This window comes from Punctularia strigosozonata (assembly GCF_000264995.1).
Source record: "Punctularia strigosozonata HHB-11173 SS5 unplaced genomic scaffold PUNSTscaffold_1, whole genome shotgun sequence".
In the NCBI taxonomy this organism is placed as follows: domain Eukaryota; kingdom Fungi; phylum Basidiomycota; class Agaricomycetes; order Corticiales; family Punctulariaceae; genus Punctularia; species Punctularia strigosozonata.
In genome coordinates this window covers 1,348,306-1,368,961 of record NW_006767433.1, presented here as the reverse complement: position 1 = coordinate 1,368,961, position 20,656 = coordinate 1,348,306, and the positions used below count along the sequence as shown (strand labels likewise).

General features: G+C 58.7%; 6 protein-coding genes across 6 annotated transcripts; 1 reads left to right on the top strand and 5 right to left on the bottom strand.

Annotated features, from left to right (window-relative positions):
* Positions 1 to 1,680: 1,680 nt before the first annotated feature.
* Positions 1,681 to 6,879, bottom strand: PUNSTDRAFT_109739 (uncharacterized protein; the record flags this gene model as incomplete). Its single annotated transcript, XM_007378395.1, has 10 exons — positions 1,681 to 1,715; positions 1,769 to 1,846; positions 1,902 to 2,182; positions 2,231 to 2,427; positions 2,480 to 2,819; positions 2,870 to 3,214; positions 3,267 to 5,565; positions 5,618 to 6,360; positions 6,457 to 6,673; positions 6,756 to 6,879. The coding sequence occupies 10 exons, from the start codon at positions 6,877 to 6,879 to the stop codon at positions 1,681 to 1,683; spliced, it is 4,659 nt and encodes a 1,552-aa protein (XP_007378457.1).
* A 458-nt stretch (positions 6,880 to 7,337) lies between these two features.
* Positions 7,338 to 8,947, bottom strand: PUNSTDRAFT_57059 (uncharacterized protein; the record flags this gene model as incomplete). The annotated part of the gene is made up of 5 exons (XM_007378394.1): positions 7,338 to 7,807; positions 7,901 to 8,072; positions 8,132 to 8,263; positions 8,300 to 8,416; positions 8,513 to 8,947. 5 exons carry the CDS (start codon positions 8,945 to 8,947, stop codon positions 7,338 to 7,340), a joined length of 1,326 nt encoding a protein of 441 aa, XP_007378456.1.
* Positions 8,948 to 9,086: 139 nt separating this feature from the next.
* On the top strand, positions 9,087 to 9,765 carry PUNSTDRAFT_56569 (LexA/Signal peptidase; the record flags this gene model as incomplete). The annotated part of the gene is made up of 2 exons (XM_007378393.1): positions 9,087 to 9,323; positions 9,379 to 9,765. The coding sequence occupies 2 exons, from the start codon at positions 9,087 to 9,089 to the stop codon at positions 9,763 to 9,765; spliced, it is 624 nt and encodes a 207-aa protein (XP_007378455.1).
* Positions 9,766 to 10,079: 314 nt separating this feature from the next.
* PUNSTDRAFT_129217 (uncharacterized protein) lies at positions 10,080 to 11,240 on the bottom strand (the record flags this gene model as incomplete). The annotated part of the gene is made up of 6 exons (XM_007379614.1): positions 10,080 to 10,159; positions 10,247 to 10,405; positions 10,460 to 10,558; positions 10,617 to 10,653; positions 10,714 to 11,052; positions 11,121 to 11,240. 6 exons carry the CDS (start codon positions 11,238 to 11,240, stop codon positions 10,080 to 10,082), a joined length of 834 nt encoding a protein of 277 aa, XP_007379676.1.
* Positions 11,241 to 11,604: 364 nt separating this feature from the next.
* On the bottom strand, positions 11,605 to 14,103 carry PUNSTDRAFT_48486 (Formate/glycerate dehydrogenase catalytic domain-like protein). The gene is made up of 7 exons (XM_007378392.1): positions 14,000 to 14,103; positions 13,780 to 13,954; positions 13,247 to 13,723; positions 12,384 to 13,188; positions 12,044 to 12,322; positions 11,908 to 11,983; positions 11,605 to 11,855 (listed from the first exon to the last, which is right to left on the bottom strand). Exons 2-4 carry the CDS (start codon positions 13,935 to 13,937, stop codon positions 12,705 to 12,707), a joined length of 1,119 nt encoding a protein of 372 aa, XP_007378454.1. The 5' UTR covers positions 13,938 to 13,954; positions 14,000 to 14,103; the 3' UTR covers positions 11,605 to 11,855; positions 11,908 to 11,983; positions 12,044 to 12,322; positions 12,384 to 12,704.
* A 955-nt stretch (positions 14,104 to 15,058) lies between these two features.
* On the bottom strand, positions 15,059 to 19,476 carry PUNSTDRAFT_79135 (uncharacterized protein). The gene is made up of 12 exons (XM_007378391.1): positions 19,306 to 19,476; positions 18,918 to 19,246; positions 18,649 to 18,824; positions 18,494 to 18,559; positions 18,362 to 18,434; positions 18,010 to 18,297; positions 17,754 to 17,870; positions 17,645 to 17,698; positions 17,504 to 17,590; positions 16,366 to 17,443; positions 15,648 to 16,309; positions 15,059 to 15,598 (listed from the first exon to the last, which is right to left on the bottom strand). The coding sequence occupies exons 1-10, from the start codon at positions 19,377 to 19,379 to the stop codon at positions 17,352 to 17,354; spliced, it is 1,356 nt and encodes a 451-aa protein (XP_007378453.1). The 5' UTR covers positions 19,380 to 19,476; the 3' UTR covers positions 15,059 to 15,598; positions 15,648 to 16,309; positions 16,366 to 17,351.
* Between the last annotated feature and the right edge of the window lie 1,180 nt (positions 19,477 to 20,656).

Genomic DNA, 20,656 nt, shown 5'->3' with positions numbered 1-20,656 from the left:
CCGCTCAGCTTGCTGGGATCGTCGGGATGTCGTTCATATTGGTCGCCGTCCTTTTCCTGAAAGTTCAACGCCATCCGACTTTCGTCAGCTTTATCGTGTCCTGGTTTATCAGCGCCTGGACGTACAGCCTTCTGTGAGCGGCGATCATCAAGTCGTGTTGTATTCTGTCAGCTAATACTTGTCGTTAGGCTGATCGGAGGGCAGCACCACAATCCGACACCGTCTTACGGGTTGTGCCTGACGTGCGCTATAACACGTTCCGTTTTGACAACTCGCTGATATAAACATGACATAGGCAAGCATCTCTTGCTTATGGCGCACCGTCATTGTATGTTATTCATCAGGATAGCCTCCTCCCTCTTCTCACCATCCTACAGAACGGCGTTGACCACGACAGCGCTCGTCTTACAGGTATACCTTCCTATCTATTCTTCTTACATACGACTGGGCTGACCTGGATGTAGCTATGGTTCAATCTCCACTGCATGTCGCCCTCCAACGACAGGAAGTCCCAACATGGACCGTGGTTGAGATACTCAGTACGTGATGGGCATATATCCATGACATGTCGCTTTGGCCGAACTGGATCGATAGCTGTTGGTGGTCCCGTACATCGTTTATGCCATCCTTATCATTGTGTCCGTTGCGGTGCGTAATCAACCTGCCCCTGTCCTTTTTGTCGTATCCTGATGCTCTTGCTATGACTAGTCCGGAGCATCTAATCCGCAAGACGTTACGAGGGCTCGAAGCGGCGTCTACTGTATCATCCTCGGGCCAATGTGAGAGGAAACCCCGACACAATGTCTACTGTGCTAATACTTTTGAAGGGGGAAGATTAGCGTCGCGATCGTGCTTCTCTCAACCGTCTTCACCATCGGTTTCGAAGGTACCATCATGAACTCGAAAGCAGTGCCCGAGGGTTGACTGACGCCCTTTCCAAGCATTCATTTCGGTGGCTTTCTACCGTAACTGGAAAATGCATCGAAACACTGGTGCATCCGTAGGCATGCTGGTGCGCGTGCTTGCCTTCAGCTTCTGGAGCATTCTGGCTGTGGGGTACGTCGACGGAGTTGCTCATGGACTCGGGAAAGACCGACTTCGGCTTACATTTTGCCTTACAGAGCATCTTTGGTGTTTGTCACCCATATCTTCTCGCCGTTGCCCAACGTTTTCATCGCGTTGATGCCGGTCATGGTATGTTACAACCATGTTCCCCTTTTGCTCATTCGCTTAATTCCTCTCATAGGCGTTTGTGATCTTCGGAACGCAGTCGGATATCCTACGTGCGTTCAAATTCTGGGACCGTAGCGCTGAGAAGAATGGCCTTGCAAGGCTCAGCAGCGGCAGCACTCTGCCGATGAAGGCCTAAACCCTCACCCTCCGATGAAGCGACGATGTCCTCCGTCGATCCCCACAGCTCGCGATGTAGTAGTATATTTATTCTCATGTAGCTGTAGCTGTCAATACAGCGGCATCAACCGAAGAAGGAAAGACATTCTATCTAGTGGAACATAAAAGGGACGACGATAAGTACAGAATGAGATGAGCGAGAGGTATGGTTGTGCAAGGTGAGATAACGGCCGGAGAAGGAAGGAGAGAGTTCCAACGAGTGAAGAGCGATGGTTCGAGTGTCGAACGCGAATGCGGAGGTGTTTCAGAGCGAAGCTGGCTTGTCCATGGTCAAGTTTTGGACGCCGGTATGTACGTGTTTATAGCTGCACAAAGCCTCAGCAACGTGACGAAGGGACGACGTTCGCATTGGACGAACCTCTATACCAGTTCAAAGCATCCGATGGCGAAGGAGCATCGAAATAGAGCACAGCCTTGTTGTCCACGATGCGAAGAACTGGAGGAAAATGCTCAGAATCAAGAGATAGAAGGGTGGACGAGCGAATTCTTACCGTTGGCATGGACAATGCTCGCAGGCTGAGGTAGAGTCTGCATACGTAGCACAGCCCAAAGATCAACGGTAGACGTCGTATCCTGACCCTCGGAGGGGTCTCTGCAAAGGACGAGGAGGTCGTTGCATAGGATTCCGGTCAAAGATCTGGGTGTCATTTCGGGTGAAAGGCATTCCACTTGGACCATTGTTGCATCTCCTTGCGGCGTAACCACTTCGTACGAGACCGCGGTCTTGCGTACTACGCGGGTCAATCGCAAGGGCCCATCCATGATCAGCCGACTGCAGCGGGTTTTAGCGCGTATTCTCGACAACAGCCAGGAAGCTTACCGATGAGGCTGGACTAGCGGGCTAGGGAATTTGCCGCGTATCCGCGATTGCCACTGAACTAGCTTGCGCCGAGACTCCGAATCCCGCTTGCCCTCGTTCATGTTCGTAGCCAGGGATGAGATCTCTTCCACCGCCTTGTCGAGTGGGTCTTGCATCTGGTCGTTCGTGGGCACCGTGCTGCCTCCGAGTTGTTCTAACTGTGATAGCCGAGTTAGCAACATTCAGTCGGGCAGGATCCGTGGCACTCACCAGAAGCCTGTAACGTGGGATTCGTTGTACCGGAAGTAACAGGTAACCTTCCAAATTGAGTTGCGAGTGGCGCGGATTTGTCCGACACCGCTTCAAGTACGCCTTAATCCGCTTGCGCTGGCCCGAGGACAGGCGCGCTTGGGAGATGGTGCTTGATGTGGCGCCATCAATGGCAGCGCTGTCAGCAGCCACCGAAGCCGATATCCGTAATCCAAGCCCAGCTAGCTGCGAGCCGGTAGACGAGGAGGGTGACATAACTGAAGGCGGGCTCATGGTCCCCGCAGCAGGAGGTCTATCTGTTGTCCATTGCTTGAGGCGATTGACGGAGTTGTCGAAGTTGCTACAGGGACGTCAATCGCAAAGAAGGCTGTATAACTGCGTGAGACGTACTTGATATATGTGGAGTACATCTTCATGAACGCGGCATGCGAGATAAATGTCTGCGCAACGTTTCTCGCCACCGCCATCGAAAGGGATCCGTCAGCGTCGGCAGTTGCGAGGGCAGAACTCGGCTGCATCAGCGGGCTCGCGACCCGCTCCAATGCCGGCAAGAAGCTCTCCTTGTGGAAGGAGAACAACGCTTCAACGCCGCCGAAGACCACCTTCCTCTCTATCGCAGGAACAACCGTTTCCTTCTTTGAGGAGCTGCCCGCGAGCGTATTGACGGGTGCTTCGGCTGGCTTTATATAGATATCCACTAGTTCTTGCAGTCCCTTCACGTAGGTTCTCTCCGTTCTACGACCGAAATAAGCCCACGTTCATAGGCCGTTACTGACTGAACACTCACTCTATAATCTCCCGCACGATCATCGATCGCTTCGACTTGTCGTCTTTAAACTTGCGCTCGTGCGGGCCCGACGATTCCTCGCTGTCCGTCGTCGCGATGCTGAGCGTGTTCGCCGTCGATACGCTCCGCAAGAGCGTCATCGAGTCAGGAGAGCGTAGCTGGCTGGACGTGCCGGACACGACGCTACTGAGCGTCGAGCCGAAGAGCGACCCGGCGTCTGTGGCGTCCGACGCCATCGACGAGTCCGTAGTCATCGATCGACCGCCGTCGGCGAGCGTCGGTCGCCGCGAGCGCGCACCTTCGCCGACCGTGGGCACCTTCGGGGGCCCAACGGGCAGGCTCAGGTCGTTCAGGTCGCGGAGGTATGCCATCACAGAGCGTAGCGCGCGTGTATACGCCTCCCGCGCGCGTTCCTCTTCTCGACGTCGTCGCGCCTCGGACGAGTCGTGCAACGGCGTGCTGGGGGTGCTCGCCGCGTCGTCCGAATCGCCTCCGTTTGTCGCCGACAGCCCGGGCATGAACGACGACGCCGATGGGATCACCAGCGAGGGCGCCGCCTCTGGCATCAGGAAGCTTCTCCGCTTGACTGAGCGAGGAGTGGGCGGTGACGGCATCAGGAAGTCGCCCGAGCTCGGTGGTATCCGCAGCGCGTCTACCGATGGTTTCTTCGTAAGGCCTGCGCCTTGCTTCAGCAAGTCCGTTGACGGATTTCGGAGCAGGCTTGGCGGTGCGTTAATCGTGCCCGTAGTCGACAGCCGTACATCGATCTGGGGAATCTCGCCGGCAACCAAACCCGCTGATGTCCCAGGCCTGGACGTCGTCGGCCTCCGCGTATGCCGCCCGGGGGTGGTCGCGTCCTTCATCTTGCCCATCGACATCTTCTTGAAGAATCCCCAGCGGCCGGATTTGTCCTTATCCTTCTCGCCCTTCTCCGCCTTGGAGGCGCGTACCGTGCCGTCCCGATCCCATGGGGGCGAGCGCGTCGGCGAGGTCGGCCGCTCCCGCACCCCCGTCGGTCCAGGGCCCTTCGCGAACGGTGAGCGCTCCGGCACGTCACCGTCGTCCTCGTCGGCGGAGATGTTGTCCCACATGGCCTGGTCCAGCGCAGCGCGCGAGAAAGATCGCGCGGAATTGGGCGTAGACACGCCAGACGGCACGTTGCCCGAGAACGCGGCAAGCCCGGACGTCGCGCCAAGGCTTGCGTACCGTTGCGGGGGGGCCTGCGCCGCGGGGCGTAAGAGGCTCGCGCTCGAGGTAGACGTCACATAGTGGGAGAGTGCGGGACGGATGGGCAGAGCGCCGGGGGTATACGGTACTTGTGAGCCAGGCGACGGGGGATCCGCGATCGCAGCGGCAGAGGCTCCTCGCCGCAGGTCGCCCGCGCTCTTCATCTTGCGCATCTGGTGCTCCGCCGTGGGAGCGTACGGGGCCGGCGGGATGCCGGCGGGGGACGCGGAGGGAGGTGTAGGCGGCGCCTTGGCGCCTTTCGACGCCGCGCGCGTGCGCTCAAAATGAGACCGGTTGGGCGCCGTTTTGCGCCGGGAAAGCGTGGAAAGGGTCGGCGAGGGCGCGTCGCGCGGGGGTGGCGGAAGAGGGGAGGGCGCGGTGGCGCTGCGATCGAGCGGCGGCGCACGTGGAGGCGGTACGAGCGTATCTTCGTCCTCCGGCGAGAACGTGGGGCGCGCACTCAGGGGCGGGACGGCGGAAAGTGGCGGGTCGGACGAGGAGCCGTCGGTGTCGGTGTCGTGCGCGGCGGTGCTCGTGCTCTGCATGCTGGACACGCCGGAGGACTGGATGGAGAACGCGGGGGTGGCGGGTGTGTACAGCGGCGCTTGCAGGGGCATAGCGCCGTCTTTTTCCTTCATAAGTAGCGGTTCGACCAGTGCCTTCCACGGCCCCTGGAACGGGTTTCCATTGACCAACAGACTCTGGAGCGAGTGAAGTGCGCAAAGCCAGGATGGTAGCGCGTTGAACTTGTTGCGGCGGATGCTGAGCGTGTGCAACCTCTCGAGGGAGGAGAGGGCAGGTGGCAAAGCGGAAATCCCCGTCGCGTCCGCGATGAGGACACGAAGCTCGGAAAGCTCAGAGAGGAATACGGGGAGCGCGCGAAGGGGATTGGAGGCGATGTTGAGCTCCTCAAGGCGCGTGCACGCTCGAAGGGCCGGCGGGAGCGCCACCAGAAAGTTGGCGGAGATGTCGAGGGCGAGGAGTGAGTGGCTGATCTGGGGGAGCGTCGAGGTCAGGAAGGCAGGCAGGGCGTTGGGGGTGGATGATGATCCGAGGAGTAAGTGCGTGGTTCCTGCGCGAAAACGCTGAGCGGGATGTTCCTGGAAGAACGAGGAGAGCCATACCTGGTTGCACCTGGAGCTGCACGATGGGCGTGCTATCCGCACGGACGATGAGACCTCGTCCCTGCTCGGCGACCACGATCGCCGCCGTCCGGTCATCGTCTCCCCGCTCGTCTTCCTCGTACTCGTCCAACACGTCCTCTCCGTCCTCATCTTCGCTCGTCATCAACAACTCGTCCCGCTCGTCTACGGGTTGCCAACTCGTGTCATAGCTCGGCATCAACCTCAGCGGGTGGTGACCTCCGCCGTCCTGATTCATGCGGCCTAACGACGACGAGCGCGAGCGGAGACCTGTCCCACCGCCGTCCACATCGGACCCTGACCAACGCCCTTCCATCGTCGACTTCGGTAGGAATGGCGACGCCGTCGGACTGCTGCCGTCGTATTTGAACGCCTGACGGACGGCCTCGGTGAGCACGCCGGACGCGGCGTGCGGGTGCGGGTGCTCGCTCTCGTCCGATCCGGCGTGGACGTGCACAAAGTCATGCTGGGCGAGCGCGCTGCCAAAGCTCGTGTAGGCCGACGAGCGTGTGGATGCCGACGACGAGTCTGCGGACGAGATGAGGCCAGGCATAGGGTGGGGCGACGGGTACGGATCAGGGAAGTGGGACGGGTCGGGGAGCGTAAGAGGTGTTTGTGCCTTGGGTACGCGGGGTGCCGGCGCAGAGTGGGTGGCCGGTACGGGGGCGGAGGCGGGCGCGTCCGAGGCCTCGTTCGCGGCGTAGTAGTCCTCGTTGGAGACCATGCTAATAAACACGGGAAGCGCAAAGCAAGAAAAAAAAGGAGGCCATCAGCGTTACGTGAGTCGGTGGCCGAAAAACCACAAGTGTATGCAAACGCACTCGGATAGGTCTGCGGCGGTGGCCAGGCGGGATCGCGGCAGGGGCGGCCTTGCGGGGCCCTCGACGGGCGACCACGCGTCGGAGTCGGCGTCGTCGGTGGGGATGGGCAGCTTGGCGGCGTGCGGGGTGGGCGCGGACGGACGCGTGCGCCAGTCGGAGGGCGAGTACGGCGATGGCGGCAGTGCGGCGCTGGGGTGCGAGCGCAGGTATTCGAGGTCTAAGGGCGGTCCGGGGGCAGTTGTCAGTTCGCTGGATGGCTCGCTCTCAGGCTCGATGACCGTGGCAAGGGAGGCGCTCACCGAGCTCTTCAGAGTCGCAGGAGGATCGCAGGTCGACCCACGACGTCGGGGCGCTCGACGTCGTCGTCGTGCCCGCCGTGGTCCGGCCAGGCGAGCCGCTGCCCGCGCTGAGGGACCCGTCCATCTTGCTGCAGCGATACGGCGCGGGGAAGAGCAAGGAAGGGAGGGAGGCGAGCTGCCGTCGCAGTACTTGACACTGTGCTCGTGTCTCTCCTCGGGTCCGCGCCTGTCACGTCCGCGGATAAACACTCTTCGCTCGCTGTTGACGACAATGACGACGGCGTCGAGCAGGCCAGGGAGCACAACGTCGGCCAGTTGCAATCCCGTCACGTCTCACGTCTGTCGTCGGCCTCGCGCTTTGACAAAAAAACCACCGACCCCCTCGAAATTTGTCTCGACCTTTACGCGCAAGCCCTGCAATCATGATGTCGGCGGAGCACTGCCATCCGTAGTATGTAAAACAACTCGCAGGCCAAACGACTGATTACGATCAAGATCAAATGAACGGTATACGCCCGAGAAACACGACAACGAAGTGGCTCATATCGGGCCAATCAATGCAAGAATCATCAAAATGCCATATCAAAAGTCGTACAGATCCGGCCTCTCGGAATGAAAGGCCACCTTTTTCTTCGTCTTGGGCTTGGGTTTGATCGCCTTGACGACCTCCCCGTCCCCGGGTGCAATACCCGTCGGCACATGTCCGTGCTCAACCTCGACCTCCACGTCCGGCTGGGACTTGCGCGGGACCACTGGCTCCGCTGCCGAAGTGTGCCCGTGAGCAACAGCTTCCTCCATCGCGGCGGCCACGCTCGCGCTCGCAGGTGCCGTCCGTCGCTCGCCCACGCCGCCCTCTGCGTCGAGATGCAGCGTCTCGATCACCATCCGCTTTCGCATGCACTTGAACGCGAGGTTGTTCTCCCCGCCGGCCGCCAGCCCGCGCAATGTCGAGAACCGATCGCTCGGGGGTAGCAAGGTGTGCGGCGCCGGCACGGAGTGTACGTGGACCAGGCCGTGGTGCGACGGGAAAGTCTCCGTCAGCGCCGGGTCACCTAGGGAGACAAGTTGGGTTTGTGAGCAACCTCGAGCAATCAATCACGGCGTGGAATCGCGCAATCATCGTTTCGAGTGGAGCGCCGACTTACCGGTGAAGGCGGAAAAGCTGATACAACCGTCGGCCGCCCAGCCCAGCTTGTGCGTCCAACCGATCCCGCCCCAGACATCGGACGCTACGTACGGTGGAACCCCGAGCACCGCACATGCCGTTGGATACCTTCTCAGTAAAGCGCGCAGCCTGTGCAGAAACAGCAAGACGTCCTAGGTCAGAGAAGAACTAAGTTAAGCTTTGTGACGACGACATCAGAGAGAAGCTTTACCTGTGCTCTCATCTCTCCCCACGCCGGGGACGCGAGCTGCGGCACACATATCCTCACCGGCGTCCCTGGCCCTGGCCCTGGCCCTGACGAGATCGTGGTCTCCAGATACGCCCGCAGTCTATCGAGCACGGCCTCCGCCGGCGGGACAATGTCGGCTTCAGCGTGGACCAGTGGCTCCTGCGAAAGATCAAAGCACGCCAACCCTCCGTCCCGGAGCTTGTCTTCGATCAGCCCGGATGGAACGCGCTGTGTGAGATCAAACGTCGCGCAGAATTCATCTTGACCCTATAGCACGATGACAGGTGGAGAGAGTGTTGTAGATGCGACATGTTGAGCGTTACTCCGTGCGGCACCGAAGGAGGATGGAGGGAACTCACATACGGGGCTGGTTACGGTTGTCTGGAATTGCTTCATCCGTTCGTACCTCCACGCGATCTTAATCTTGGTATCGTCTCCTTGTGGCTCGTCCTTCTCATCATCCGGCTCCGCGAGCGGCACCCCAGACGCTGCTCCGGGAGGCGTCCACATACATTCTTCCGCGAAGCTTCGGGCGACTTCATCCACGATAACCACCTTCTGACCAGCAACGAGCCCCTGCGCCACGAAATACTTGCATACGAGCTCGCCGTACGCAGAGTGTACGTCCGGCGCAAGCACGAGCAGCGAGCACGACAGCGGTAGTCCGCCGCCCAAGATATCGTCCAGGGATGGCACTCCCGTCGAGGTGATGAGAGTCGCGGTCGACGCTGGCGAAGCTTTCGTACCCGGCGGTAGGGCCGATTGTTTAGACGTGACCCTGCGCTTGAACGAGGACATGGCTGCAGAAAGAGGAAGATCTTACCACGGGCGTCTATCTTCGCGGCGACGTGGGACACGTGACGCGAGAATAGGCGCCCGTGTCACTTCCAAGTTCATCCTTTTGCCAACCCAGAGCCAATGCGCGGAACCCGAGTCGATGCTCGGACGCTACTTCCGCCTCTGCCTCGCCAATGCCGCCACCACCATCCGTGATGCTCCGGCAAGGATATGCAGGTTTCCGGGCACCGTCCGCACCGCCGCGTGCGACGTCGTGACCGCCATACGGAACGATCCCACCGGCAGTGCTAAGATAGGCGCGTACTATGCCGCACACACCTTCAACGCCGTCTGCGCGGTACACCTCTTCTGCGAATATGTCGGTGGCCCTAAGCTCGTGAGTCCATATTATCTTCGTGTTGCCTTCACTCTCGTCTGACGAAACACAACAGTCAACGGGCCCCTCGATGCTGCCCACGCTCGCCAACGAAGGCGAGCTCGTGCTCGAGAACTGCCTCTCATACCGGCTGAACCCCGCGTGCATCAAGCGCGGCACGCTCGTCACCTTCACCTCCCCGCTCGACCCGACGCGCATCGTGTGCAAGCGCGTGCTCGGCCTCCCCGGCGACATAGTGTGCGTCGACCCGACGGGACTGAAGGCTCCCAGCACGGAACACGTCGTCGTACCACGCGGGCATCTCTGGGTCATCGGCGATAATGCGTCATGGAGTCGCGACTCGCGGGACTACGGGCCTCTGACCATGGCGCTCCTAAGGGGGACTGTAGTCGCAAAAGTGGGCATTTCCTGCACATTCAGGTGGATTGACGTGATGGGCTGATGCGGATGCTGAACGCAGATCTGGCCCCTGAGCGCTTTCCAGCTCTTCTGGGACGACACGACTTACATCGATTGATAGACAGGTTTGTCTCACATACAGTACATTGCGTCGCGCATTGATGCCGCATGTAGTGAATGGCATGGATATCTACTAATTGAGTTACGTCAGGTTCTGGGATAATACGACCGACTAGATGCGTTTCTATGCATGGGATCTGCCATACTCTACATATTCACCGCGCGCTGATGGAAGCGCGCCTATAATACATCTGACGTCCGGACACTGCACACGGGATCTCCGATCGGAATCGAGCATCATCGCACGAAATTCATCGAATACCCGCCCTGCCCGTTCGGCTCAAATTTGAAGTTGTCCGTCGACAGCCCGAAATTGCCTGCGCAGTCAATCAACGTCAGCCATCGGGCAATCAACGTGCACAAACAATCAAGTCATGAGGAAGAGAAAGCAGACGGAGGCGCACCTAGGATGCTGTTCCCGACGCCCTTCAGCTTGTCCCACATCTCGGCCATCTCCCTCTTTTGCGCGGCCTCGACACGGGGTTTCAGCGTCCGCAGCTTGTACTGCACCTCTCTTGCTTGCGCAGAAGACGCCGGAAGGAGGGCCAGTAACCGGTCATAGTCTGAAGACTGATCAGCGACGCGATGAGGGCGGAGAGGGCGTAAGCTGGTGTCACCTTCTTGTGCAGCGGCGAGGGCCGACCAGTTTCCGATTTGCTCGTTGGAAGCGGCACGACGCTGTATTGCTTTGATGTACAGTGGGTCATCCGCGATCGCTGCACGAAAGTGAATTGAGAGGATGTAAACATTGAGGAAAGCAGTGCTGAAACGTACCCTCTGTACATGCGGCTACGGCTTCCTTGTACTCGTTCTGCAATGTGATTATAGGCCATCAAGACCGGAACGAAAGGATCGCGGCAACCCAACTCACAAGTTTGACATGGCACGCCCCAACGTTTGCATTCATGACCGCTCTCGCTTTAGCACACTCCTTCTCCAGCTCAGTAGGTTCCGGTTCCGGTTCCTCCTCCTGGTCCTGCTTTACGTCTGTGCCACCCTCCGCATTGGCATCCTCTTGCGGCTCCTGATCCAGCTTGGGTTCATCGTCGACCTCCCTTCCCTTGCCCTTCCCTCGCTCTTCCTCCTTCACCGGCCGCTTCGGCAGCCGCCCCAGCGCCGACTGATACGCTGCCAGAGCTTCGTTCCATTTCCCTGCCTTAAAGTAATCGTTTCCCTGCTGCTTCAGCCCTTCCGCGTCCTTAAGGCATGCCTACATGCCGTATGCAGAACACCGATCAGCCACGAAGTCATTGGGCGCACACCAAATTGAGCACTGACCCTGATCCTAGCTTCTTCATCTTCGACTGATAGACTGGCCACCTGCTCTGTCAGCTCGGCGGTTGGATCGCTAGTGCTAGTGGATGCTACAGGCGGGACTGCGCAAGCTGGACTGGCCATGGTAAGTAACGGGAGACGGAAGATGCCGAAGGCGCAAGAGCCGAAGCATTCACCTTCTGCAAACAGCTGCTCTGACCCACCTGCGTGCATGCGAGAGACCCGCAAACAATCCACACAGACCCACGATCCATCTACCAACGGGTGGACCGCTGTGCGCGTTCATGCAAGCTAGATGTCTATCGAGTATTCAGCACCAATTTCACCCTATCCATTTCGTCATAGCCGATGAGATCCTTGGTACTTACTACGTGATTCTCTGACCGATCCTCGCCGAGAAGCCTCTGAGTCGGTGCCACGCTACGGACCATAAATACCAGCCATGCGATTTGTTCCACCCATCCAATCCGTTACGCACCCATGGCACCGAACATCCAAGACGCCAAGTGCATCTTCGTTGTCGGCGCCACGTCGGGCATCGGACGCGCCCTTGCCCTCGCCCTCCTCGACCTGCCTCAATCGCCCACGGTAATAATCACCGGCAGGCGGGAAGAACGTCTTCGCGAGATCGCCCAACAGCACCAGGGAAAGAAGCTCGAGCACCTCCGCGTCGACATCGACGCGAACACCCAGGACCTGAAGGCGTTCGTGGACAGCGCGATTGCCAAGTTTCCAGACGTAAGCACCGATGACTTTTCCGGCATCAGAAGCTCACGAATGCGCGGATTAGATCGACGCTGTTATTTTGAACGCCGGCATCCAGCGAGCGTTCGACTTCACAAACCCGGAGTCCGTCAACTTCGCTCGTGAGTCCTCGAAAAGCAATCCGCGTCCTCCGCCGTCCCATGCTTATAGCCTTCGTCCAGACTTTGCGAGCGAGCTGAACACGAACTACACCGCTCCGGTCACACTTATCACCTACTTCTTACCGCATTTCCTCAAGCTCAGCGCAAGCGGTCGCCCGTCGTTCATCATCCCAGTTACCTCGGGCCTCGCGTTGCGCCCCCTACCGGGTATCCCTAACTATTGCGCCACGAAGGCGGCCCTCCACAGCTTCATGTTATCTCTCAACTCGCAGCTCTACGGCACGAATGTTCACATCACTGAAATCATCCCGCCGTTGGTTGAGAGCGAGCTGCATGACCGTGCGTTTTCGGCTGCCGATGTCCCTTTGTGCGGGATTGCTGATTTCGTGATGTCAAACAGATGAAGGCACCACGGACCGATTGTCGAGGATCTGGATGCCTCTCGACGAATTCACGGCCAAGATGGTAGACGGGCTCAAGACGGGGAACCTGCACATCTTTGCCGGAGATGTGGTCGAAAATTACAAGAAGTACAACGAGGCTGGCAAGATTGAAGATATTGAGGCGATGCGGAAGCGATTCAGCTCCATTGTCTAGTCGACAACTGAATTATATGTATACATCTGAACCAGCACCAGCATGACGTGCAGATGCCGTTCAAACACGTCGGAGGCGCCTCCGATATTTTGCCTTCTGTATAGCAGAACTAGGCGCACTGTTCTCACTGTGCGGTGCTTTCCGCCTCGACAGCGAGCGCCAGCTTCTCCTGGAACAGCTTTTTCGCGTCCGTCCACACCCGTGCCGTGTCCCTCTGCGGGAGCTGCAGCAAGCTCGGAAGCAAATCGCTCGAGAACTGCTCGCTCGCCTCTCGCGGGAGTAGCGTCGGCAGGTGGTCGATCGATACGACAGTCAGTGGCGGGTTAGCCGGTGTGCCCCCGACGAGCACATCGACCGTCGGTTCGGAGAAGGTGGTGTTGATGCTATAGATTGGAATCGGGTTGTGTGGATTCGTTGTGTCGCAGCTGACGTCGACAACGCATGCGACGCGACGCGACGGACCGGCGGCCTGGATGAATTCCTCTGTGAGGAAGGGCGGTATGGGCGAGGAGAGGTAGATGCAGTTGACGAAGATGTCGACGTCGAGGATCTCCTGGAAGGGTCCGCCCTTGGCCGTCTCGGCCATATCCCACTTGAGGATATCATCCCTGATTGTGCCCGCGTCAGCTGAAACCAGTTCTGAGATAATGAGATGGCAGGACGCACTCGTCGAGCCCGACCTTGCGAAGCAGGTCGACGGCCCCTCGTCCGCATCTGCCCAGCGCACCGATGACGAGTGCCTTGACACCCTTCCCCGACCCGCCGAGCTTCTCCTTCACGTCGGCCACCATCGCTGCCTCGTTCTCGTATGGCTCGAGCCTGCCCAGCTTCTTCCCGCCCTTCTGCGCCGCGAGGGCGAGCGCGCCCGCCGCGGCACCCGCAAAGCCGGCGTGGTACCCGAAAGCGGCGACCCGCCGTCCGCTTTCGTCGGTGAGGAACTCGAGGTCGTAGAGCGTGCCGCCGCCGCGTGCGAAGCGGCCGAGGACGGACGCCCAGCCAGCTTGATTCTTGTAGCAGTGCGCGAACTGGATGTGCGTGTGCGGAAGCGGGTCGGAGGACGCGGGGAGCTCCTTCAGGCCGATGATGGGCGTGGTCACCGGTGCGGACGGCCACGAGTTGTGTTCTACCAGTGTGCACCCCACCCTGTTCATACGAGCGTAAGGACGATATACAGCATGGACAGTAGGCGACAGCCTCACTTCTCGTACTCCTCGTCGTCAAAGATGCGCTGGGGATCGCGCTCGACATAAATGTCAAAGCCGGCATCGATGAGCTTTTTGGCAGTCGTCGGGGTCAGCGCCGCGCGACGCTCGAATTCCTTCTTTTCACAACGAAGCCAAAGAGGTTGTCGAGGCATGTTTTCGAGCGAGAGTGCTGCGCCGTGAAGCAGGAATAGAGAATATAAATGCAGTTACTTGCCTTGACTCGAAAAACCAAGGGGGTTTTGACTCGACAGTAAGCAATCTCATCTTATCAGCTCGGCCGAGATCATTTCGCCGTCCTTCTGACCCTAACCTTGGTTCTATCATGGCCTCAACGGGCAGGATCAACGTTGCTCAACGATGGAAGGATTCATCTCGTGAATTCGAACTGGCGACCATGGCGATTAGTGTGGGACAAGGCGGTGGATCGCAGAAAAGGCGGGGTTCGCAATGTTGCACTGGTTATAAGTATGTTCACGCAATGAACGGTCGTCGGTATGTGCGCTGCCGACCGTGATGCTCGTCGCTGGCTTACGGCCCCGAGTTGTCTAAGAAGCAAGGGACACCACCGCAACTCCCATGCTGCCCCGCCTTGCATCCAGCGCTCCGGCCTCAGGGTGATGCAAGGGGGATGATACATACTCACGAATGTCAAAGAGACACCGACTGTCGTCAGTTCTTCGATGACCTATGGACAAGCAACAAACAGGTCGGGAACAAGAGTGGTGAGGCGCATGAAATACAGCAGAGGCTCAGGAACCGGACATGAGAGCCGGAAGCTGTTGATCTCCGTTCGGTCGAGATCTGCGTAAATCAAAGAACTGGCTGCAGTCTAGTCCGGTCCAGCTTATGGGTGCAGTTGTTCAGCAGGTTCCTTCCTATTGCTTGTGCGGTCACAGAACAAGTCGAATAGAATTGGAATGAGGAGACCATGTGTAGCGACCGTTTTACGTCGTTGTTGTAACTACGGTGTCCTAAGGCGGCCGCTGCATATTGCGGATGTACAGCATGGATTTGCGCATATCACTTGAGGCCTCCGTCCTTGTACAGTACGGCGTCCGAGGAGGTAGCGCAGTGGATGAACGGATTGACCAGGGCTTTTGCGCCATCGCCAGTTGCATAAACTTGGCAATCCCAGTTGATGGAAGTCGTCTAGATTCTGATCAACCAACAAATCCTGGTCGATCAATGCGGTCGTCAAGTCGTGGCAAGCGCCGGCGTCGATAAAGTGAGAGACCGTAGTGCGCGTGCCCGGACACGCGGGCGCCACCAGTTTACTCACTGCTTTCCTCTTTTCCTCTTCTCTCTCTAGTTCCTAGGGCGTTGTGCGTGTGTCGCTGTTTCTTTTTCTCTCTTATTTCTCCTTCCCCCTTTTCTCTGTCGGGCGAGCTACATCTCCTGTGCAATTATCACACAATTACACCGGTGCTGGCCGCCTACACTACGCTCCCTCAAACCGCAGAAGCAAACATGTTGGACTACCCCCAATCCCCCGTCCCGGAGATTTGCATATCGCCCGCCCCCGACGTAGAGGTTGCTGAAGAACCCGAGTCCCCCTTCGGATGCCTGAGCCCCAAGTTCGCGGACGACGATGGATACAGGCCGAGTCTGCTGTCGCCGCCCCCGTCGGCTGGCAGTCGCGGTGGAAAGCTGTCCCCACTCCGCCCGGATGATGCACCGGCTGGCAAGGGTCTCGCGCGAGAGCGTTTTGACGCCCTCCTGGCGGCATCACGGGAACGGAATGCGTCGGTTGGCGCGAAGAAGGCTACTGATCTTCGCAAGGAGATCGCCCTTAAGGCTCATAAGAGCAAGCAGCGTGTGTAATACTGTTTATACCTCTCGCTCTCTGACTCATATCGCTCTAGTGGAGCGTCGTGCACTGTTCCTCTCCAAGGTCAAGGCACCCCCTTCGCCTTCTGCTGCTGAGTTGCCCAAGACTCCTCCCGAGTCTCCCGCCATCTTCCACTACACTCTCCCGTCTCCTGGACTCGTCTCTCCGTTGTCCCTCTTCGAATCGATCGCGAACAACAACGCCCCGGGCCTTGTCCGCCAGCCATGGGTCGAGCAAGTCGATTTCCGCCTCCCAGAAGGCGTAAAGATGCCGCGCGATAAGCCGCGCGCGAGGGACCCCGCGAGTCCTAGAAGCAGACGTCAGCGGTCCATCCCCTCCCTCGAGGAAATCACCGCACGCCTTGGTGCACACGGCCACGTCGTTACGGCGCCGACAACTGCGCACGACGTGGCGAACCGCCGCCTGCCTGCGTTCTTGCAAAGCGGTGCGAGCGCGCCGCAGCGCAAGCCAAGCCCTCCTCCGATCGTGGTCACCGCTCCTGCGCAGGAGCCTAGACAGCGTCAACCGTTGCCCATCGGCGTAGGCAGGCTGCGCATGCCTGTTCGTTCTGGCCCCACGAAACCCACGGACCCTGTCGCCATCTCGGCGCCCATGCCCAAGTCGCCCGGCGCACCGAAGTCACCCAACCTGCGCATCACGACGACCGTGGTTCCTCGTTCGTCAACGACATCGCCGGTAAGCTCCATCAATTGCACAGATGGTCAAACTCGTCATTGACATCCCGGGCTCAGATTGATCTGACGGAGACTAACCTCTCGGTTCTCAACTCCCGGGCACGTACCGCCCGTGACATGCTTTCGGCTCTGCGTCGCCGTACCGCTGGCCCTGCGAGCTCCCAGAACGGTTTGACGGGCCACGACGACGACCGCGACGACTCTCGGAAACACCTCAAGCGCCACAGCGCTCCGGCAGAACTCGCGAAGCGCGAACGCTGCGGGTTTGCGCATCCCGTCCTCGCGTTACCTGGAGCGTTCTAATCTCGTCCTCCTCGGCTCTTGTATTAATCTCTCGTACTCTGGTCTGGTCGGCAATGGATCCCTCGCGGAACTCCGCACATATACAACATACACACTCATAAAGAAACAGCACACACAAACATCGCAAAAAAAAACCCTTACAACGCCATATTTCTACTCTCTTCTCTTCTTTCTCTGCGGAGGTGTCGTGTACGATGAAGGAGGTGAAAAAAGAAAGGTGTACGATATGGCAGAGGTTGGGAACCCCCGACTGGAGACGGGCCGTTGTGTCAAACACATATCTAGAGTTTTCTTCTCATTTCGCACCCCCTACTCGCCTTTCGGCCTTCCCCAGCCACACCCGCCTAATCGTCGTCACCCTCCGGCTGCGCCGCTGGGCACCCGCATAATCGCCAGCCCCCGACGCGCCCACTGTCCTTCGCCAAACCACCATCGCCACCACCATTTTTTTCGCCACCGCTGTGCGGATAGTAGCAGACTAGGAACTCTTCTTGGAGTCTTTTTCTTGCCCTTTTCTACGTGTAGCAAATAACCAGCTTCTTGTCGTCTTCATTTGTTCCTGCGAACTTCGTGACTGATTCGCGACCCTTCTTATCACATCGGACATTGGAGAGTGGAAAGCCCCGTATATCACCGTGGACAGCAGCAGATACAGACACGATTACCCAGATCATCCCAAGAAAAGATACACTCTAAAGAGAGAAGAAGAAAAGGGACCTGCGTCGATCTCTATGGCGCAGTCACCTCCCGGATGTGGTAGCGATAGCTCCCATTTCAGGTTCGGGAGTGGGTGCTTTCCCTCGTAAGCGAGACAAGATGTGCAACCTTCGTTCTAGAAAGATACCGCACGCATGAGCCACGCGCCAGCTGAGCAGAGTCTGAGATAGCGTACGGTAGTCAAGTCTATGGTGCTCGTCTGGATACTCCTCCTCGTCGGAGTCTATCAACGGATCGGTGGATATGACGCTATACCAAGCCTCTGATGCCGCAACGTAAGTCTCCGGAGAGTGCTCTGACCTGAAGTGCTACGTACGTTGGAGCATAGTACGCTCCTGTCCTGGAGGTATGAAGCTGGCTTGGGAAGAGCCTGCAAGAACATGTCAGCACGTAACCTTACACAAGCACGAGTACGCGGCGCGAACCTGGTGTCATCGGCGGCGGCCATGGGTATGGCTGGTAGGATACGCTTCGGCTCGACATTACAGGTGCATGGGCGGGCGGACGACGGTGCCTCGGCTTCGGGGGAGGAGGGACATAAGCTGTAAGCGCGCGCGCCACCACCACGGGAATATAATCAATAAACTGCGGGCGTCGCTCGAACCGAACCTACAAACTTGCGCAAGAGAGAGAGAGAAAGAAAGAAAGGGGAAAAAGCGCAAACAGCGACGGTATACTAACCTGCCGGCGTCTCTGGCGGCGGCGGAGGGGTCGGGGGCCGCCGGCCCTTCTTCTCGGACTCGACGAGCTTTTTGAGGAACTTGCTCCGGCGGGCGCCCATTTGTCGACCCCATTCGATCTCCTCCGGTGGATCGACGTTCTCTTTGGCGGCCTCTTCGGCGGGGATGCGTGGCATTTGGGGTGCTTTGCCGGGATTGGATCGCGAGTAGTCGTCGTCGAACGGGTTCATGGCGTCTGGGCCTTCGAGGTATCGGTATACGAGCCACAGGAAGGCTCTCGCTCGGGCAGCTGCGTCGACGGTTTGCCGTCAGGATGTGGTGATCAGGTCGGACGATTGTGGATTGGCACGAACAGGAGGGGATGTTGATGGGCAGAAAGAGATCGACGACGTCGACGCCTGGCTCAAAGTGCTGTTGGCCGAGGGACTGGCGCGACAACATCCGGCCAGTGAGCCACTGATGAGCTGATCGATCGCGTGGCTCACCGCTGCGTGACCGACGAGGACGAAGATGAGGTTGACCACGCTCGTCGGCGGCCTCTGTCCTGCTTTCTTTGGTGCCCCACAACACGCGTACGCACAACGAGATCGACTTTTGTGTGAAGGCTGGGACATGGACGACGGACAGGCGGGGGACGTACGAGTTTATCGAGCACTTCGGCTGGCGATGACGGTGGGAAGACTTTGACTTCGTTCGGGAGCACGGCGCCTTTCAGGCAGTTCTTGATGCGAGGGGCGTCTTGGACGTTCCCGTCCGTCTTCTGGAGCGATGGGACGGGGTGATAAGACCTTAGCGCCGTCTTCATCTCTGGGAAAACTGGATGAGAAGAGGGAGGAGAGAGGGAACACGCATGAGAATTGGGTCACATCCCGGGCTCGGTAAGGGTAAAAAGAAACGGAGGATTCGCACACGCCATCGTGGTGTTTATCCGGCCCACGTTAGTGAGGAATGCAAACTTGGCAAACTCGGTCGCGAACGCGGGGGTCTCCGCCATCTTGTCCTTGATGACCTTGGAGAGTTTGAAGGAGTGAGAGAGGATGTTGGTATAGAGTTCGCCGAAGGTGACTTTGCCCGAAGCTTTCACGCCCGAGCCGAACGCTGGGGACTGGTCGTCGAACGCCTTCGTGGGATCCGAGAAGATGTGGTGGAGGAGGTCGAACTGGACGTCCTCCCTGGACAGCATTTCGGCGTCGGCGCGCTTGATGGGCAGCGTCTTGCGGTGGACATAGGTGGAGGTGCTTGAGACGGAGGTGAGCTGTACGCGACGCGACGGCAGACGACGAATGGCGAGACGGACCTGCTCTCTGAGGGGACGGGTGTCAGAGCCGGGGAGGCGGCGTCGAGCGGCAGGCCGGACGGGGTCGCAGGCATCGCAGGCAGGAAAGACGGCTCTTCGACTCGGGCGGGTTCAGGCTGTGCGGGACGTTGCTGCTCCTGGGTCGCGGGAAACTGCTGGGCGCGCCCGTCTGACGTGCGGGGAACATCAGCCTCGTCCCGTTCTGCAGGCGCCCGGCGCTTTGTACGATCACGGAACGGGCGAGAAAGGGGCGACGTTCGAGATCAGCCGCACGTGAAGGCCCTGACCGCCGGCACGGTACCCTCGAGGCTTTGCATTTTGTTCCTCGATCGGTTCCACAAAACGGTTGCGGGGGAGGGCGGAGGCGCCGCCATCACCCAGCCGCGCCGATATGGCAACATGGAGGAGGGGCGTCCAAGCCAAGCGCACATCCAAGGGCCACTTTCCCCTGACGCGCTTACCAAACGCAGTATGGCGGCATCACATACCCGTGCGGAAGTAAATCTGGCCTCTCCTTATTTTATCTCGCTCACCTGTTTCGGGCGACCCGGCGCCGCGCAAGCTCTTTCGTGTTTCCCGGCCAGTCTCGCTGAGCGGGCGCGGGGTCTAACGAGTCTACCGGTTTCCCCGGGCTTCAAAAGCTCGATTGCCTGAGGCAGACTTTCGCACGAGCAGCCGCAGGTGAGCTTGCCTGAAAAGGGTCTGGCACCACGTGCCTTTATTCCCTTGTTTCCTCTCGCGACTTCCGGTCGCAGAAGGGCTGGTCGAAAAGGACACTAGCAATGTCTCTATAACCGTGGTTTCTCCCGAAGCTGATCCAGGCTATTGAGGGTCTGATTCGGTTTGCCCCGCAACCGCTAACCGCGATATGCCGCCGGAGCTACACATCTCATCGCGCGGATTACTGTACTTTTACGACCATAAGTTCGTCCCCGTTCCCCCCCTACCTAAATCAGGGTTTTGTCCCCTGTCCCCTCCCATTTCGGCCAAACCTTACTGACCGTGAGAGCTGTTGACACTTACTGTGAGAACAAAGCAATCTGATTGATATCAGTTCATGAACTTCCCACGGCTCTGAACTTACAGCGTGTCCCCTGTCCCCAAGGGGTCCGCTTGAACTTATGGTCGTAAAAGTACAGTATTATGAGCCGTTCTCGTTTGTTATGGGCGCGTACTGTTTCTATATCCGCCGGAGCGTAGTAGACGCGGATAACGCAGAAATACGCCCGTATTCTTTTGTGAGCTCGTCGCCCAACGCTCTCTTTGCGTTTCTTCGGATAGCAAGGTCGTCAACGCGACTTCCTGCGCGTCTTTGTCGGTGGCCTCGACGGTGAACAATCATTCAGTCGCT

Excerpts from the sequence above, each read along its gene's own strand:
- PUNSTDRAFT_79135 (XM_007378391.1), bottom strand. The coding sequence starts at position 19,379 with ATGCCTGCGACCCCGTCCGGCCTGCCGCTCGACGCCGCCTCCCCGGCT. Across the intron at positions 19,247-19,305 it reads CCCGTCCCCTCAGAGAGCAG|CACCTCCACCTATGTCCACC; the intron begins GTCCGTCTCGCC and ends CTCCGTCTCAAG. Across the intron at positions 18,560-18,648 it reads CCGAAGTGCTCGATAAACTC|AAAGCAGGACAGAGGCCGCC; the intron begins GTACGTCCCCCG and ends GGGGCACCAAAG.
- PUNSTDRAFT_48486 (XM_007378392.1), bottom strand. The coding sequence starts at position 13,937 with ATGCCTCGACAACCTCTTTGGCTTCGTTGTGAAAAGAAGGAATTCGAG. Across the intron at positions 13,724-13,779 it reads GACGACGAGGAGTACGAGAA|GGTGGGGTGCACACTGGTAG; the intron begins GTGAGGCTGTCG and ends TCGTATGAACAG. Across the intron at positions 13,189-13,246 it reads CGCAAGGTCGGGCTCGACGA|GGATGATATCCTCAAGTGGG; the intron begins GTGCGTCCTGCC and ends GGGCACAATCAG.